This window comes from Chionomys nivalis, chromosome 19, assembly GCF_950005125.1.
Source record: "Chionomys nivalis chromosome 19, mChiNiv1.1, whole genome shotgun sequence".
NCBI lineage: Eukaryota > Metazoa > Chordata > Mammalia > Rodentia > Cricetidae > Chionomys > Chionomys nivalis.
In genome coordinates, this window is record NC_080104.1 from 59,503,919 (window position 1) to 59,521,783 (window position 17,865).

Here is a 17,865-nt window from a genome sequence, read left to right on the forward strand (position 1 = left end):
GAAATGTTGGTGGAGAGGGGTAGCCCAGTGCTGGGGCACTTGTCTTCTCTCAGAACACTAGGTATGCTCCACACTAGTAGAGACACAGAAGAACACGTTGGCATTTCCTTCTTTTCAGTTAAGTTCTGTGCTAAAGAAGAGCGTGTTCTTGACTTTTGAGCCTGTGAGGGTGGGAGTGTAGCCTGTCATTGCAGAAGAGGCCTGAGCCCGACCCTGAGCCTGCTGTTCTGTCTGCTTCACATCAGACTCTCCTTTGCTTCCGCCCAAGTGTGTTAATGTGCGCACTCAGTCCCAGACGGCCTTCCTTGTGGCTGTTGGTGGTGTCGCGTCATTGTCAACAGCTTTGTGTTTTCAAGGTAGTTCTGTGACTGAAAGGGACTTAGGAATTGAATCCACGTCTCGCCTACCTTTTCTTCCTTAATGAGCCCCAGACATCTGCATGGTGTTTGAAGTTTTGGGACACCATCTACTCAAGTGGATCATCAAGTCCAACTACCAGGGGCTTCCGCTGCCTTGTGTCAAAAAGATTATTCAGCAAGTATGTATGTTGGTCCTTGCTGTGTGGAATTCCTCCGTTCCCCTCTGTCTCTCTAGGGGACCTCACTGTGTGGACCCTGCTGCCCCGGAACTCTGCCTGCCTTTCTCCTAGGTGCTGGGTTTAAATCATAAACCACCACACCTGGCTTATTGTATCTTTCTATATAAACATATCAGGTGTTTTCTGTTTCTAACAAAATTCTTATTTTAGAAACAAGGATTGAGGCTGGGAAATGACTCCCTCGAAAAGTGTCTGCCGCATGCGTGCACACACCCAAGTTTGGTCCCTGATTAATGCCAGATACAAAAACTGGGCATTGTGCTTCTGCTTTTTTATTTTATTTTATTTAAATGTGCATGAGGCCTGGAGGGATGGCTCAGCCGTTAAAGGCTAGGCTCACAACCAAAAATATAAATGTGCATGAGTGTTTTGCCTACATGTCTGTGTGTCATGTATGCCTGGTGTAAGCGGAGGCCAGAAGAGGGCACTGCATTCCCTGAAACTTGAGTTTAAGGGGTGGTTGTGATCTGCCCTTTGGGTGTTAGGAATCAGACCTGGGTCCTCTGGAAGAGCTGCTGAGCCATTTCTCCATCTCTCTGTTTTAAGTGGGTTGTGATTTCTTCCCACTCCCCCAGGAAAACTTGGTTTTTTGTTTGTTTGTTTGTTTTTAGTTTTATTTATTTGTGAGGCTTCTGTTTTATTCCCATTCAGGTGCTACAGGGTCTGGATTACTTACACACCAAGTGCCGGATCATCCACACTGATATCAAACCAGAAAACATCTTGTTGTCAGTGAACGACCAGTACATTCGGAGACTGGCTGCTGAAGCTACAGAATGGCAACGATCTGGAGCCCCACCTCCTTCTGGGTCTGCAGGTGTGTGGGGAGCTTGGCTCAATCAGAACTGCAGGAGGAATTTCTGTTTGTATTTGGTCGCAAGACAGTGGAATGAACACTGCTCACTTACCGATAAATATTTTAGAAATATAGCAACATTCAAAAGACTTCAGTATTTCTTCCAGATGGGAAGAAAGTGGGGGGTTGTTTTTAGATAAAAAAAATATGCTTTATAGTAAAATAGCTGTCTTACATTATAGTTTTAAAGTGGTTTTATTTGGTAGACTTTATATTTTTATTGACCTTCTTTACTTTGTAGGGGCAGCTTTTTTGTGTGTGAACGTTAGAACAACTTGAAGGGGTCGGTTCTCTTCACCATGTGGGCCTGGGGATCAGATCCAGGTTGTTAGGATCAGCAGCATCGTTACCTGCCAAACCATCTTTCTGACCCTAATTTTAATTTAGGAGTCTTGTTAAACACTAGCCCAAGCTAAATTTGAACTCCTGATCCTTCTGCTTCAGGCGCCTCCGTGCCTGGATTGTAGCAATTGTGTGTGACACTGGCTGCTCCTTGGGTAGCTCGCGGTGCTCACACATGCTCAGTCACCCCATGGCCAGGAGAGCTGCTGGTTTGTCTTCATATATGAGACTGGGACCAAGTCACTTGGTTTCATTTTCCCTTAAACAGGAATTGTGGGTTTTAAATTTTCCATTGAAGCAGTTGGTAACTCCCCACAGCACTGTGCTCAGTGGGAGGTGATTGCAGTTTTTCCACGTGAGGGGCGGGTTCCAGTTTTAGTAGTGTAATTGTGTTAACACCGCTTGTCAAGGAAGAAGGGATGAGATAAAAGCTGATGAGTGGGGTTCAATGTTAAAAGATGGAAAGACTGGATTTATGTCATACAAACCACAGCCAGGAAAGGAGGATGGACGCCATGCCTAAGCTGGTCTATTGGCTGTACCTAATGGTGTTTATTTAGCTCTCTGTGTCGCCTAGATTAACCTTAGTGACCCAGCAGGTAAAAGGGTCTGCAGTGCAAGCCTGGTGACAGGATCCCATAGAAGGGTGAAATTGAGAACTGACTCCATAGAGTTCTTTGACTCCCACACATGTGCATTGTGGCACGAAGCACCTCACCCCCACCCCCGCCATGTGTGTTAACACAATGGCTATACTTTTTTTCTTTTTAAATAGAACTGACAAGTACAGAAGGGAGCCTTGAAGAGACGGGAAACCTGGGTGCTTGTGCATGGGGAGCAGTTCTGAGCAGAACCACTTGTGGAATTAAATAGGAAGCTGCTCTGGGTAGATGGGTACTGGTGGAGAACAGTTTACAGTCTTTTTTTTTTTTTTATTTTATTTATTTATTTATTAAGCATCCAATGTACTGCTGGCAAGGAAGGCACCAGGTCTCATTACAGATGGTTGTGAGCCACCATGTGGTTGCTGGAATTGAACTCGGGACCTCTGGAAGAGCAGCCAGTGCTCTTACCCTCTGAGCCATCTCTCCAGCCCCCCAGTTTACAGTCTTTACAGGTTGCTGCACTGGGGACACAATGGTGGGCACCTTTAGTCTCAGCAAATAGGCACATGGGAAGGTTCAGGTCAGCCAGGTCTGCATGATGAGGCCCTGTCTTTAAGACACTTCTTTAGTCAGGTGATCATGGCACTTGCCTTTAATTCTAGCCCTTGGGAGGCAGAGGCAGGTGAATCTCTATGAGTTCGAGGCCAGCCTGGTCTACAAGAGCTAGTTTCTGGACAGGCTCCAAAAGCTACAGAGAAACCCTGTCTCAAAACCTCCCCACCCCCCAAAAAAACCAAACTTCGTAGATAAAATTTGGCCTCTTTATATGTATGTTTGTTTTCCTTTAAAAAATGCAGCTTGAGCCGGCGGTGGTAGCGCACGCCTTTAATCCCAGCACTCCGGAGGCAGAGGCAGGCGGATCTCTGTGAGTTCGAGACCAGCCTGGTCTACAAGAGCTAGTTCCAGGACAGGCTCCAAAACCACAGAGAAACCCTGTCTCAAAAAAAAAAAATGCAACTTACTCAGCATCACTTAGAGAAAGTAGGCTGTGGGAGGGATGAGCCTCCACCTGGCAGTGTCTTTTCCCAGTCTGCATTCTGCCTGTCTGTGCCAGGGTTCTTACCTGTTTTTTCTCTTTTCTTTTCAGTCAGTACTGCTCCGCAGCCTAAGCCAGTAAGTATAAGCATACAGTGCTTCTGTGTTTAACTCCTGGGTGCTGGGCATGGTCATGATACTGATGGGCATAGTTTACTTAGAGTGGAAACCAGGGAAAAGGACCATTCCTGCCCTCCATGGTTTTCTCCAGTATTCTCATTGCGCCGTCAGCGAGTTGGTACTGGTGAGGGTTCTGTGAATAGAGGTGCCTGAGAGACCCAGCCCCCAGAATACACAGAAGATGGAAACTTGCTAGTGCCATTTGTTCAATTTCATAACAGTTCTGCGCATTTACGTTAATGGAATGCTAGGGAAAGAGTGGAATTTAATTAGGAAATAATTAAAGTTAACAGTTGTCTCCAACCAGGGGTAATGGATTAGCCACCTGAAGACTTTATCTGTTTGTGATCTCCGCCAGGCTGACAAAATGTCAAAGAATAAGAAGAAGAAATTGAAGAAGAAGCAGAAGCGCCAGGCAGAATTACTAGAGAAGCGAATGCAGGAAATTGAGGAAATGGAGAAAGAGTCGGGCCCTGGGCAAAAAAGACCTAACAAGCAAGAAGCATCAGAGAGTCCTGTTGAAAGACCCTTGACAGAGAACCCACCTAATAAAATGACCCAAGAGAAACTTGGTATAAATAGAGCGTTGAACAATGACTTGATGGCATACCTGAGCACCGGTTTAATCACTGTTCTATAATGTGTGGTTTCGTGTCCAGCTCATCTCTGGGGGTGTCCTGTAAGAGCTGAGATCTATGATAATGCCAGGCAGATGACAGGAAAGCGTGACTTGTTGCTCTCTTCTCCAGAGGTAGAGAGAGACTTTGTAGCCATTGGGTGAGGATGAGATCTTTGTCCTCCCATCAGTAGGTGTCAGGGGGCTGTTAATCTTGTGTTTATGGCACTTAGTAAAAGCTCTAGAAGCTAGTTTAGCCTTGTGAGAATTGTTCTGTTGTTCACTGGCACATACACACATGCGTCCTTTTCTGTTTGTTCCTTAGAAGAGTCAAGTTCCATTGGCCAGGATCAGACACTCACGGAACGTGGTGTAGAGGGTGGTACAACAGAAATTAATTGCAATGGAGTAATTGGAATCGTTAATTACACTGAAAACAGTAATAATGAAACATTGAGGCTTAACGAGGATCTCCATAATGCTAATGACTGTGATGCCCACACTGGGAAGCAGGAACCTAGTTTCCTAAACTCCCCAAATGGAGACAGCAGTGCATCTCAAGAAACAGACTCTTGCACAGCCGTGACCTCTGAGGTGTCAGAGACCATGGTGTGCCAGTCTTCCTCTGTAGACCAGTCGCTCAGTGAGCAGGACATCAGCCAACTTCAAGAGAGCATTCGGGCAGAGATACCTTCTGGGGATGAGCAGGAACACAATGGACCACTGGACAACAAAGGTACCACACAGACACCCCACTGCCCTGCCCTGCACAGTGCGCTCTTGAATTTGTAGGCAAACTGCATTTTCACAGCAGGCATCTAGTTTGGATATTTCGTGGGGAAGGAGGTGTTTGTTACAGTGGTGGGGGTGGAGTGGACCAGACTTTGTGTACTCTGGGCAAAAACGACCTCTGAGCTCCATCTCTAGGAAGCAGTTGTCCAAGTTACTTGTAGTGTGTAAATCTGTGGCTAACGAGATGGATATAGAGCATTGCAGTCATAGCTTTACAGGGGCCTTGTGCTCTAGAAACTTAGAAAGTCTTAGAAAGTTTCATTAGAGGCTGGAGGAGGGGCCTCTAAGTAGTAACTTGTAGACCTTTGTTTCCCTTAGGGTATCTTGTGTTCATTAAACCCTTTTACTGATAATGGCTGTTGTCTGTAGGAAAATTCACTGCTGGAAATTTTCTTATTAATCCCCTTGAGCCAAAAAATGCAGAAAAACTCAAAGTGAAGATCGCAGATCTTGGGAATGCCTGCTGGGTGGTAAGTCACACCTATTTCATTGCTGTCTTTAGAATGACTGGGTGAGGACAGTTGGCTTAGTTACACTAAGACATCTATGTTTATGGACTGTATTTTACTAAGTATTTCATTTTTCCTTTATTTTGGAAAAGTTCGATATTTATGAACATATGGAATGGAAGTTGATATTTGAAACATGAGTGTCAAGTCCCCAAGTCCCCCATTACTCAGCTGCAGTCACGTCCACTGGTTCGACCTTACCCTTATTTACTTCGACACCTTGGTGCCCATGTTCCTTCCCTCCCCAACCACAGCTCCATTCTCAAAGTGAACATTCATCTTTTCTTTTCTTTTTTTTTTTTTTTTTTTTTTTGGTTTTTCGAGACAAGGTTTCTCTGTAGCTTTGGAGCCTGTCCTGGAACTAGCTCTTGTAGACCAGACTGGCCTCGAACTCAGAGATTCACCTGCCTCTGCCTCCCGAGTGCTGGGATTAAAGGCGTGCACCGCCACTGCCTGGCCACTTTCAGTGATGTGTTTAAATTCATTTCATATTTTGTTCACCAGTGATTGGTGAGATTCAGTGGCTGTGTGACTGTAGTGCTGTGAGTGCCCTAGTCACTATACCCGGAGCTCTTACAGACAGTGTCTGTGCAGTGTCCTGAGCAGCTGCCCCGAGGTCAGGTCGCACATGGGCTGCTGCATCAGTAGCTGTGTGCTGCTTTATGTTCTTTGAAAGGCTTTTGATGAACAGTGCTGTAAGACTTACCTTCAGAATATATGTAATTATGGATTTTTATTTGCTATATGGTATCTTTTATATCTAGTTAAGGAAGGTTTTTTATTGGTTGTAGTTGTGGTTATGTGCTATATAGTATCTTTTATATCTTGTTAAACAAGTTTTTTGGGGGGGGTGAGACAAGGTTTCTCTGTGTAGTCTTGGCTGTTCTGGAACTTGCTCTGTGAACCAAGCTGTCCTCACAGAGATCTGCCTGCTTCTGCTTCTGCTTCCCAAATGCTGGGACTACTTGGCTTGTTTAGGACTGTTTTGTTTCGTTCTTTTGAGACAAAATTTCTCTGTGTAGCTCTGGCTTTGGTGGAAATAGCTCTGAACTTATAAGAGATCCAACTCCCTCTCCCTCCCAAGTGTTGGGATTAAAGGCCTGTGCCATTATCACCCAGCTCTGAAAAGCCCTTCTTTAACTCAGGGTCTCTGACTGAACCTGGGCCTAGCCATTTTTAAGCTGGCTTACCCTGTCTGCATTCCCGAGCTCCTCCTGTGTAGTATCCTGCCTGTCTCTTATGTGCTGGGGGTCACACTCAGCCTCTAAAATAGATGTGCTAGGACACATCCTAACAGTAGAGACGGATCAACTGGAATAATTTTATGTATCACAACAAAACTAGAAATCAGTAGCCAGAGAAAGCACAGGGATTGGAGAGAGAATTTGGTATGCATGTGGAGGTCAGAGGACAGCCTGTGGGAGTCGGGTCTCCCATTGTGTGAGTGTGTGGGGGGGTGGGGGGGCGCGGCGACTAGGATTGGCAGGTAGTGAGCAGCAGACATTTCATTCCATTTCTCATCAGCCCCGGCTTTTCGTTTCTAAATCTGTGTTCTTTCAGTAAGTGTCCCTGCAGGCCCAGCTCCTCGTCCCCTGCTTGTGTAAGTGTCCTGTCCGGTAGCTGGTTTATCTCCAGGTGGGGATGCTAGAGTCCTTGTGCTCTTTGCTCCCTTAGTGCAGCGCCTCAGAGCCTGGGCCGTGCTGCCAGGATTCACTTTCTGTGCCGTTTCCTATACAGGACTCACCCTAAGTCTTTTATTATTAAGCCTTTTTTTTTCTTTAACCTCTATTGTATTGTATGGAAGCCTGCATGTGTTTACCTGTGTGGAATTAAGAAGAATTTGCTGGAGACACCTTCCTCTCTCCTTCCTTCCCTTCCCCCCTCCCTGGTGGGCCTGAGAGGTCCATCTTAGAGCTTCATGCTTGCTGGCAGGCTACCCCCCCTGCCGAGCCTTCTTGCTGACCCCTTTTCTGTGTACTTTTATTATTTGTTTGCTTGCTTGGTTTGGATTTCTTTGTTTTGCCTTTTGAAACAGTCTCGTTGTAGTCCTGGCTGTTCTGGAACTCACCACATAGACCAGGCTAGCTTTAAACTCACAAAGATCTGCCAGCCTTTGCCTCCCAAGAGCTAGGATTAAAGGCGTACATCACCACACTGGTTGTTATTTCTAAATCTGTATGACTAAACTAAACTAAGGGTCATCTTTAGCTGGGTTAATATGGCACATGCTTTTAATCCCAGCACTCAGAGTCAGAGGCAGGCAGATCTCTGAGTTCGCGTACAGGTCAATGAGAGAGAGACAGAGACAGACAGAAGTTAAGGTTCATTAGTTGTTTAAAGTTATTTGAACTAGCAGTGAGGCAGAGCTGTTTCAGGGCTAGCAGCATGAAAATGATACTTTCCGAGAACAGTCTCCATTATTAAGCAGTCCTGAGTTGTTCCTTTGTCAGATGTGTGGCTGTTAAAGTTCTGCGCTTTTTTAATTACTCAGCACAAGCATTTCACAGAAGATATCCAGACAAGGCAGTATCGGTCTTTGGAAGTTCTGATCGGATCTGGCTACAACACGCCTGCTGATATCTGGAGCACTGCCTGCATGGTAAGCCCTGCTGCCCTTCCGTGTGCTGTCAGCAGTACAGTAGGAACTGCAGAGGAACACGCAGTGGTCACCAGTGTGTCCGTGTGTGTCTGAACTGAGCATTGTTCTTTTGTACTGGTGGATGACTAGCGTCCTTGAGCTCTTAGTTGGTTTGCATGCTAGGGACACCCCTGGAAAGGCTTGGGTTCTCTGCGTTCAGCAGCTCCTCAGACATCTGTGTCACCCACAGGTCTGTGGATCACTGCTTTCGCTGGGTGTGCTGTTTCCTGCCTGGGCTCCTGTACCGCAGTCGGTCATTGCCCTGAGGGCACGACCCTGACTACCCACGAGTGCCTTTGCTTCACAAGGCTTCTGACTTAGTGGCTACAGGATGAATTTGGAGATCACCACAGCCCCTGAGTCAGGAGTACTAACTTAATATTTTGTCACTGAGGCACAGGTCAAGGCCAGACTCAGAAAAGAGTCTGGGAGGCCACTCTCCTGCTGGAGTGTCACCACCAGGGAAGGTGCCCGATGTCAGGTGTGCACAGCTTAATTGTGATCTCATTTTGTCACACGGGATCAGAGTGTGGGCACATGAGTTCTCAGCAGTAAATAAAGAGAGGGGAGAATTCGCTGTGTCTTGTGAGGCAGGAGGATTGGCAAGAATCCAGGACCATCCTAGGCTACATAGTCAAAATTGTCTTAAAAAAATACACACACACACACACATTTTGTTAATTTAGACATGAAATTAGGAAAATCTCAGTGTTCAGTGTAATCTGGAGTGTAGATTCCATTTCTAGACGGTTTCACATTCTAACACAGGAGGGAGCTGCTCTTCTCCTGATTTGTACGTGGACTCCCTAACACCTACTTGTACCCTTTGCTGGCCAGAGGGAAACTTGGCCTGGAGGACACTGTCATATGGAAGGGTCATACCTCTGGGGCACAGAATGTCATGGTGAAATCTGAAGCATTAGACTATCTGTCATTTCAGATGGTTTCTTGGTGACTAGAATTTTGAGAACTTTAGACCCACGGGCTGGCTCAGTTGGTGAAGGCACATGTATTCATGCTGACCACCTGAGCTCAAACTCTGAGACATGCATGCTGGGAAAGAGCACCAAATCCTGAGGATTAATTAATGAGTAAAATGCAATTTAGACATTGGTTTTATTTGTTTTTTTTTTTTTCTCTCTCTCTTAAGACATGGTTTCTGTGTAGCCCTAGCTGTGCTTGAACTCATTTTGTAGACCAGGCTAGCCTCAAACTCACAGAGATCCACCTGCCTCTGCCTCCCAAGTGCTCCAAGTGCACCACCACTGCCCTGCTTAAACATTGTTTTAAGGAGCATTCAGAACCTCTTCTGTCTGTTCAAATGCAAACTATTATTATATATATAATATATTGTATAGCTACCATTATTCTGGTGTTGTGTTCTGTGTTTTCCTTTTTCTGTATTCTAATTATTTTAGACGTTTTTCAAATGGTCATCTAGTTTTGAAAACATAGCAAAAGGCTTTGCGAAAAAGGCATTCTGTTTCTTTGATACTATCGTGTGCTGTCTCTTTTTCTTAGGCCTTTGAACTAGCCACAGGTGATTATTTGTTTGAGCCTCATTCAGGGGAAGATTACACACGAGATGAAGGTGAGTTCCCTTTTCCCGCTGTTGGTGTGTAGTTACTCTTTCTGTTGGTCACTAGTGTCATATCCTGGCACAGAGGTCTTCGTCACTGTGGGAGGAGTGTGCCAGACACTGAAACAGGAGAAATGAGCTGACGGGGTAGTGATGTCATCCAGCACTAAGGAAACATGCAGGAAGACAAGAATGATAGCAAAGACTGACAGCTCAGTAGCTGAAGTGCATGGTTGGTATGCAAGAGCCCAGAGCCCAGTCTCCAGCACTGCTCAGACTAAGGGAGATGGCGTGTGCTGTAAGCCTAGCACTGGAAAGATGGCAGAAGGCTTGAAACTTGAAAGTCATCCTCATGTACAGCAAGTGTGAGGTCAGCGTGGGCTGTATGAGATCACCTTGTTTGTTTCTTTTTTTCGACAGTGTTTTTCTGTGCAACCCTTACTGTCTTGGAACCTGCTCTATAGACCAAGCTATCCTTGAATTCATAGAGATCCTCCTGCCTCTGCCACCCGGGCGCTGGGATTAAAGGCGTGTACTACCATGCCCAGCTAAAGATCATCCTTTTTTATAGAAAGAAATACTAAAGAGCTCTGACATCCACAATTGGTTGGCTTACAACTTACTTGCCAGTTTGGGGTGGATAGGTTGCTTAGTTTTAACATCTGTTTGTCGTCCTTTGAAGATCGATGACTTTAGCTGGGCGTGCACGGCTTTAATTCGAGCACTCGGAAGGCAGGAGCAGGCGGATCTCTGAGTTCAAGACCAGCCTGCTCTACAGAACTAGTGTCCTGACAGCCAGGAATACACAGAAAAATCCTGTCTTTAAAAGGCCACAAAAAAAAAAAAATCAAAACAAAATCCAAAGAACAGTGACTTTTCCCCACAGCTCAAGTCTGACTCACCCATTTATGCCTCCGTGTTGATTTGGAAGTCAGTAATTTTAATCTAATCTGCAGCACTGTGGCACTTGGAGGCAGACACTCTCCTCCATATATAATATTTAGCATTTCCCTTTTCTAGAAATTAAAGTTTTATTTATTTCAAGTTGTATAGAATTTCATTTTAAATTAAAATATAGTGGATTTAAACTTTGTGGCCCGTAGGAAAAGCCCATACTGTCAGTTGCTCTGTCCTGAGGGCATGGGAAAGACAGCTTGGTGCATCTGATTTTGCCAGCCACTATCCAGATTCCTAGGTGATTGAAAAAGATAACGACAGAAATGCCTGGCCTCTTGGTTTCTGCAGTGAGTTTGCAGGGTAAGGCACTGGCAGATGGCACCTGGGTGAAGAATGTGCCTTCCACTGCCATGCTTTGCCCGTGGCTTTGTGTTCTGTGGGACCGGGAATGCCCTGTGGCGTGGCTCCCTTTGGATATTAATAGGCGGCACAGCTTGCTGAGATTCATAAAGACTGTGGGAAATGGCCAGTGACATGCTAGCAGTTAAATGGTTACACAAGTCTGTTTGCCCAGTGCAGGGAGGGTGTGTTTCCTGGGTACCCGTCACACCACACGGTGTCCCACACTGACTTTCCTGTCTTTTGCTTGCTTTTGTTCTCTTAGAACAGTTCTCAACCTGTGGGTTTCAACCCCTTCGGGGGTCAAATGACTCTTTCAACTGGGGTCACAGCAGATAGATATCCTGCATATCAGATATTGACCTTATGGTTCATAACAGTAGCAAGATTAGTTACGAAGTAACAATGGAAATAATATGCCCAGGGTGGTGGGGGGATGGTTGTGGTGGTGCCCGCCTTTTATCCCAGCGCTCAGGAAGCAGACAGGTAGATCGCTCGTGATCTCAAGGCCAGCTTGGTCTACAGAGTGAGTTCCAGAATTGCCAGAGCTACACAGAGAAACTGCCTCAAAAAACAAGCAGAATTAGGTAAAAGTATAAATAAATAAGTTAATAGTGATTATAATAATTTTATTGTTGAGGTCTCCACAACATGAGGAACTGTAGTAATGGGTCACTGCGTTAGGAAGGCTGAGAACCACTGTCTTAGAAGTTAAGAGCTGTAGACTGATGGAGCTTTTAGACGCCCCATCACATCTCTTCTGTAGAGAGCGTGTGCTACAGAGTATGCGTGCTGGCTAGAGCTGCATGGAGTAGGGCCTTGCACCACCAAACTGAAAACTAAAACATGTGAAAGGGAGGAGCACCTGCCCTTAGTATTCCACCCCCAGTCAGAACTCAGGTCATCCCCCGGCGTCTGCTCGTGTGCTGCCATTTGGCAAATGTGTGTGTCATTATTTAGCTATGGTGTCTGGGATGCTGTCATGCTCTCTCCTCTGCTGGAAGAACCCACTGGGCTAGGTTTGTGACCTAAAGTAAAGCTGTGTGTGTGTCAGTCTCCAGCCGAGGAGGCCTGCAGTGAGGCCAGCAGGGCCCAAGGTCATTCGGTACTCTGAGTCTCCCCTGCACACCTGGGTTTTATCCGTTGTCACTTTAACCTGCTCACCCTTGGGAAAGCTCTCCACGGAAAGCCTCGTTCACCGCTTCACCTTGATCCTGTTGGTCTTGGTCTATCTTGGCCCACCTGGCGCGGGCTGGAGCTGATAGGCCAGATTCCAAGACCCTTTGGCCACAGTTGGAAATAGTCTCAGGACTTCTCAGTCTCAGGGTGACAAGCTCAGGGACACAACTTGAAGGCACAAAGCCTCTCCTACCAAGGTTGACTCTGGTTCTCACTGCCTGAGCAGTGCTGAGGTGTTTGACATTGGAGTGGACCCTGCATTAGGTAGAGTCCATCTCTTCTTTGGGACAGGAAGCAAGTGTGCAGTGCCCTAACGGTGATGTGCGTGCTGTGTCCAGAGCCACGTGTGTCATCCGTGCTCTGTTCTTTCTCATACAGATCACATCGCCCTGATCATAGAACTTCTGGGGAAAGTGCCTCGCAAGCTCATTGTGGCGGGAAAATATTCCAAGGAATTTTTCACCAAAAAAGGTAAAACAAAGTGTTTGTTCCCAGTCAGTAAGGGGTAAAAGTGTCTAAAATGAGACACTTGTTCTGCAGAAAGGTGAGTGTGTGCCTTGGGTATACCCAGTGTGACTTAGCAAGCACTGGATGGTATGGGCAGGAGCTCAGCACATTTGCACTGTTGGGTTTGGGTGGTGTCTTCCTATGTATTCCAGGTAGGGTTCATAGTGCATTCTCCAGTCCTACTTAAAAACAACACCCTAGGGGGCTGGAGAGATGGCCCTGTGCTTAAGAGCATGTACTTGTAGTAATTTGAAGACTCCTACAGGCAAGGACACTGTCCTTCTCTCGCCTTTGCAGCCCTGGGAGCGTCTGAGTACATTCTCCATAGAGACAAACAACACTTGAGTTTCATGATTGTGCTGTTAGGATCTTGGGCTTGGTGTGTGCATCTCTAATCCCAGCCCCCAGGAGACTGAGGCAGGAGTTGTTCCACTCCAGCCTAGGCCTCAGTGTAAGGACCCTTTCCCAATAAAAACAAAAGAAAGACTAAGGGGCCGGGCGGTGGTGGCGCACGCCTTTAATCCCAGCACTCAGGAGGCAGAGACAGGCGGATCTTTGTGAGTTCAAGGCCAGCCTGGTCTACAAGAGCTAGTTCCAGGACAGGCTCCAAAACCACAGAGAAACCCTGTCTCGAAAAACCAAAAGAAAAAGAAAGAAAGAAAGACTAAGGGGATACTATATACCTTAGTCGGAAGAGGCAGCTTGAGAATGTAGTTCTCTAGCCTAGGACAGTGCTTGCCTCAGCCGCAGGCAGTCTTCCTGCCAGCCTTCTCGGTTCTAGGATTGTGGGCATGAGCCTTGAGTCTGTTTCTTTATACATCAAAGATGGAACTGATGGAAAAATGAATCTGGAAGGGTCTGGGGATCCGGTCTGTTGTCTCTCTGGAGCCACATGCCATTTTCCCCAGCGGCTAACAAGTGCTGAGGGACTTGAGCAGGACGCGTCCTTTGAAAAAGATCCCCAATCTCATTACATGAGAAGGGTTTTAAGTAGCATTTACCCAAGGAAGCTGTTGAGTGACCACCTATGAAGTTCCTCACTTAAGGCAGGGGCTGAGCCCTGTAATTCTCTGCTGCCTGAGAGGCTGAAGCCCACAGATTCAAGTTCCAAGGAGCCGATCACCTGAGCCTTCAGAGGGGTACCCCTGAGGACAGTCTCCAGATTTGTTGTCATTTTGTCTGTCTGTCATGCTATTAGCTTTATGTTTGGAAATCATTGCCTCCTGTAGAAGCAGCATTTGCTAGATTGTTGTGCTGTAGAAAGACTAAGTCAGTTGTTTATGCCATGACGCTTGAGCATACCATGAGATCAGACTGTGAGCCTTGTATCGTCTTCCCACAGGTGACCTGAAACATATCACCAAGCTGAAGCCTTGGGGCCTTCTGGAGGTTTTGGTGGAGAAGTATGAGTGGCCCCAGGAAGAGGCCGCCGGCTTCACAGATTTCCTGCTACCCATGTTGGAGCTTATTCCTGAGAAGAGAGCCACTGCCGCTGAGTGTCTCCGGCACCCTTGGCTGAATTCCTAAGCCCCTCGTGCACTGCAGCAGAGCTCCTCAGGCTGACCCTCCGGCCCTCCCCTCTGAGATGCTCCCTCTTCCCTTTTCAGGGTGAAGCTCTTTCTTCAAGGGTTTCTTAAAACAAAACAAAATTTTTTTTTTTTAATCCAACATGTTCATTTGGGTTTGCTTCCTTGACCCTGTGGAAATCCCACAGCCACTGGGCATCCTAGGTGAATTTGGGCTTAGTTGGGCTCTGCCAAAGACCAAAAGTATGAACAGCCTCACCCTCTGCCCTGCCCTTCTAATTAGGTTGTCAGCCCTTTCCAGCAGAGCTGTGGAGATGTGAGTCCATCCTTTTTCGCTGACTCTGAGAGTCAACTTTCCGATGCATATCCTGCTGCCAGCACCAGGTTGAGGAGGGGAGGGTGTGAGTTCTGTGAGCAGCAGAGACATTAAACGTGCTGTATCCAGGCTGCGTCATCTTCCTGGATTCTTTCTGCGTTTTCTATGTTCACATTTTTTTTCCTGCGACTTTTATGCTACATTTTTCGATGTGCAACAAATTTGGGTACCAGTTTATCGCCATTGAAAGCACTGTCAGATTTCTCTCATTCTGTCATAACTACGTTCCTGGAATTTTGCTTCTGAATTTTAATGGCAGACAGAACAGAACAGTGAAAGTTCCCCAAGAGCCTCAGGTCTTGTGCAGATAGTCCTTTCCGTGTGTCTTCTGCTGCCCTAAGGCAGCCTCTGCTCCACACTTCCTGCTTTGAACGCCCACTGGCTTTACTATTTTGTAGCTAGAACATGGGGGGGTGATCCAGACTGGAGATGGGGGCTTCAGAGCTGTCCCGTCTGGGGTGTGTCTCGCATTCCAAGTCCTTCCCAGGCAGCTCTGGAATCCTGGCCTTGATGCATTTTCTCCAGGTGGCTTTGCTGTTCTCAGTTCTCAGAGGCTCGGTGTCTTTAATGAAACCCTGGGAGAAGAACCAAGGGGAAACGGTGGCTCTTTTCTTTTTCCCACGTTGGTTTTGACATTAGCCATCCTATGCTGCTATTTCCTTGTATAATGTCAGTTTCTAACTACAATTTTGAGATGATTGAAATGTACTTGAGGCTTTTACTTAATGGAAAAAGGCTTTGTGAATTGTTTTTAGGTTCCGCCTCATAAACTTGATTACCTAAACATTATGTGTTCCTCGGGTGAAGTGAGCATCAGAAGAGAGGCAGGATCGGGGTCACAGAAAGGCTGCTTGCTAGTTTAGCAAGGACCAAGTGGGTCTTGGTGATAGCACTCTCGGAAACAGCTCACTTTCTAACATGCAGAAAGCCACAGGAGTGCAAGCCAAGTCTCTCCTAGCAAGCCGAGTGAATCCGGCCACAGACTGGAGAGAGTCGCCTTGTGATTGGCTTTACACTTAGAGGCTCTCGTAACTCACCGACTTCACCTGAGGAACTGGCCAGCCATTCATTGGCTCGTGATTGGTTACTCCTGGAACCAGACGTGTTCTTTAGAAAGAGTTTTAAGTTAGGCTATCTATGCACCTATCAAGAATAAAGGGAGCAGATGACGTCACATAACGGCAGGGAAACCCTACGTCCGTTCTAATCCACTCTGGGTTGTCAACTGTATTGACATCTAAAGCAATAGCAGACCTACCTGAAACTGCTTCTTGGCAAACCCCAGTTGCAGGATTACAGGACTCCTAGTGACATTAAGGTGACAACCAAGAAACACAAGCCAACAGCAGGCCTGTTTTAATCATTGATACCACAGGAAATTTTAATGGGAGAACCTGGAACTTCATTTTGGAAATGAGTCCCACAAAATAAGGGCTTTCCTTCTATCGCTTAAGGAGCCAGAGGACCCAGGAGGAGCTGGAGGAGGCAAGGCAGCAGCAGGAGCTGTGCCCATCCACAGCCTCCCTGAGCTTGGCTGAGCACAGTGGACACAGCAGAGGCCAGGTCTCACTCACAGGAGGACTGCTGTTGGCTCTTGGTTAAGAATAAAGCCCTGATATGTTTTATATTCTTTCTACTGAGTCCATTGTTTGTCCTCACAAATGCAGATCAATAAAGAGTATTTAATAACCTGTTTGTCTACCGAAGTTTTGTGTCTTTGTTGCCCAAGCAGTTAATGGAGTATGGCATATTTGAGGGGATGGGAACAGGATCCCTGGGGCTTGCTGGCCAGCCTGTTTAGCTGAGTCTGTGGAACTCCAGGTTCAGTGAGATAAATGAGCAACAGGAAGACATGTAATGCGTGTATGTGTGTGGGCGCTGTTCTTTCCCGTCCGGTGTGAAGGGTTTACTGCTGCTCTAAGCTTAGCAAACGGCTGGCACACATTTCTGGTGGAGCCGCTGGCGGGACGGAGCCGCTTCTGAGGGTCCAGTGCAGCTTCCGGGTTCACCCCTGGGCGAGTTCCCAGAGATGACGCCCCTGGCCAGAAGAAGCGCTCTCTTAAGGCCTGGAAGCTTAACCAGAGAAGGGCCAGGCAGTTTATTGGGATAGCCTGTTGGGCCTTTGTAGAGTCCATTTGCTGTGGTGAGTCGTTGTCCTCCCCAAGGGTCCTGGCTCATGCTAGGCCAGTACTCATTCTAAGCCGTGCTGTGCTGGGTTGCAAGCCTATGCCTGGTTTCTCCCAGAAAGGGGTGTGTCCTGCTCTGGTTACTTGTTGAGTACTGATGAGATTGTAAGCTTGAGAGTTTTGACCATTTATATGTGTAGGTGTAAGTTTCTGTCCCTCCCAATCCCACAGCCGTTCAGTCCCAAAGAAACAAGCAGAGGTTTATGTTAATTATAAATTGTTTGGCCTGTTAGCTCAGGTTTATTAACTCTTTTTTTTTTTTTTTTTTTTTTTTTTGGTTTTTTGAGACAGGGTTTCTCTGTGGTTTTGGAGCCTGTCCTGGAACTAGCTCTTGTAGACCAGGCTGGTCTCGAACTCACAGAGATCCGCCTGCCTCTGCCTCCCAAGTGCTGGGATTAAAGGCGTGCGCCACCACCGCCCGGCACTATTAACTAACTCTTAATATTTTAAATTAATGTATAGTTCTTGTCTATGTTTAGCCATGTTGCTTGGTACCTCTTCACAGTTAAAATATTCTCATCTTCCTCTGTGTTTGGCGGGTAAGTACCTGCCTTTTTTCCCAGAATTTTCCTAGTCTGGTTGTCTGATCTATTTACCTCCTGCCTGGCTACTGGTCAAATCAGCTTTTTATTGAGCCAATATGAGTGACAAATCTTTCCAGTGTACAAGAGCATTATCCCACAGCAGATGTGTTTATTACCAGTAGCCAGGCAGGAGGTAAATAAGTGGGACAACCAGACTAGGCTGCTAAGTTTTGACTAGAAAGCGACCCTATGTGGTGCAGCAGACCAATAAACTACCGGACTGGTCCCATGGCGACTCCCCAGTGCTGTCTTGTTTGCCTTTGGATCCTTCTGAGGAAGCAGGCTCCCTGAGTGGCCTCCTGTGGAGGAGGAAGTCAACAGTCTGAAGATCCCACCAGCTTTGCTGGGCCACAAGTCAGGTCAGTGTTGTGCTGAGCCCCTGGCTTCTGGGCCATGTGTCATAGCGTGGTGACTAGTGAAGGCTGTAGAGAACACTGAAGAGTCTAAGTTCATCTCATCCA

At 46.7% G+C, this 17,865-nt stretch overlaps 1 protein-coding gene across 2 annotated transcripts in view; it reads left to right on the forward strand.

Annotated features, from left to right (window-relative positions):
* Srpk1 (SRSF protein kinase 1) overlaps positions 1 to 16,314 on the forward strand; it is a 41,312-nt gene extending 24,998 nt beyond the window's left edge. For both annotated transcript variants that reach the window (XM_057794767.1, XM_057794766.1), the window contains 10 exons: positions 432 to 538; positions 1,250 to 1,415; positions 3,549 to 3,574; positions 3,975 to 4,188; positions 4,558 to 4,968; positions 5,394 to 5,494; positions 8,025 to 8,132; positions 9,693 to 9,762; positions 12,604 to 12,696; positions 14,075 to 16,314. In XM_057794767.1, coding sequence (XP_057650750.1) covers positions 432 to 538; positions 1,250 to 1,415; positions 3,549 to 3,574; positions 3,975 to 4,188; positions 4,558 to 4,968; positions 5,394 to 5,494; positions 8,025 to 8,132; positions 9,693 to 9,762; positions 12,604 to 12,696; positions 14,075 to 14,259 — 1,481 coding nt within the window. In that variant the 3' untranslated portion in view covers positions 14,260 to 16,314. The remainder of the gene's footprint in view (positions 1 to 431; positions 539 to 1,249; positions 1,416 to 3,548; positions 3,575 to 3,974; positions 4,189 to 4,557; positions 4,969 to 5,393; positions 5,495 to 8,024; positions 8,133 to 9,692; positions 9,763 to 12,603; positions 12,697 to 14,074) is intronic.
* Positions 16,315 to 17,865: the final 1,551 nt, after the last annotated feature.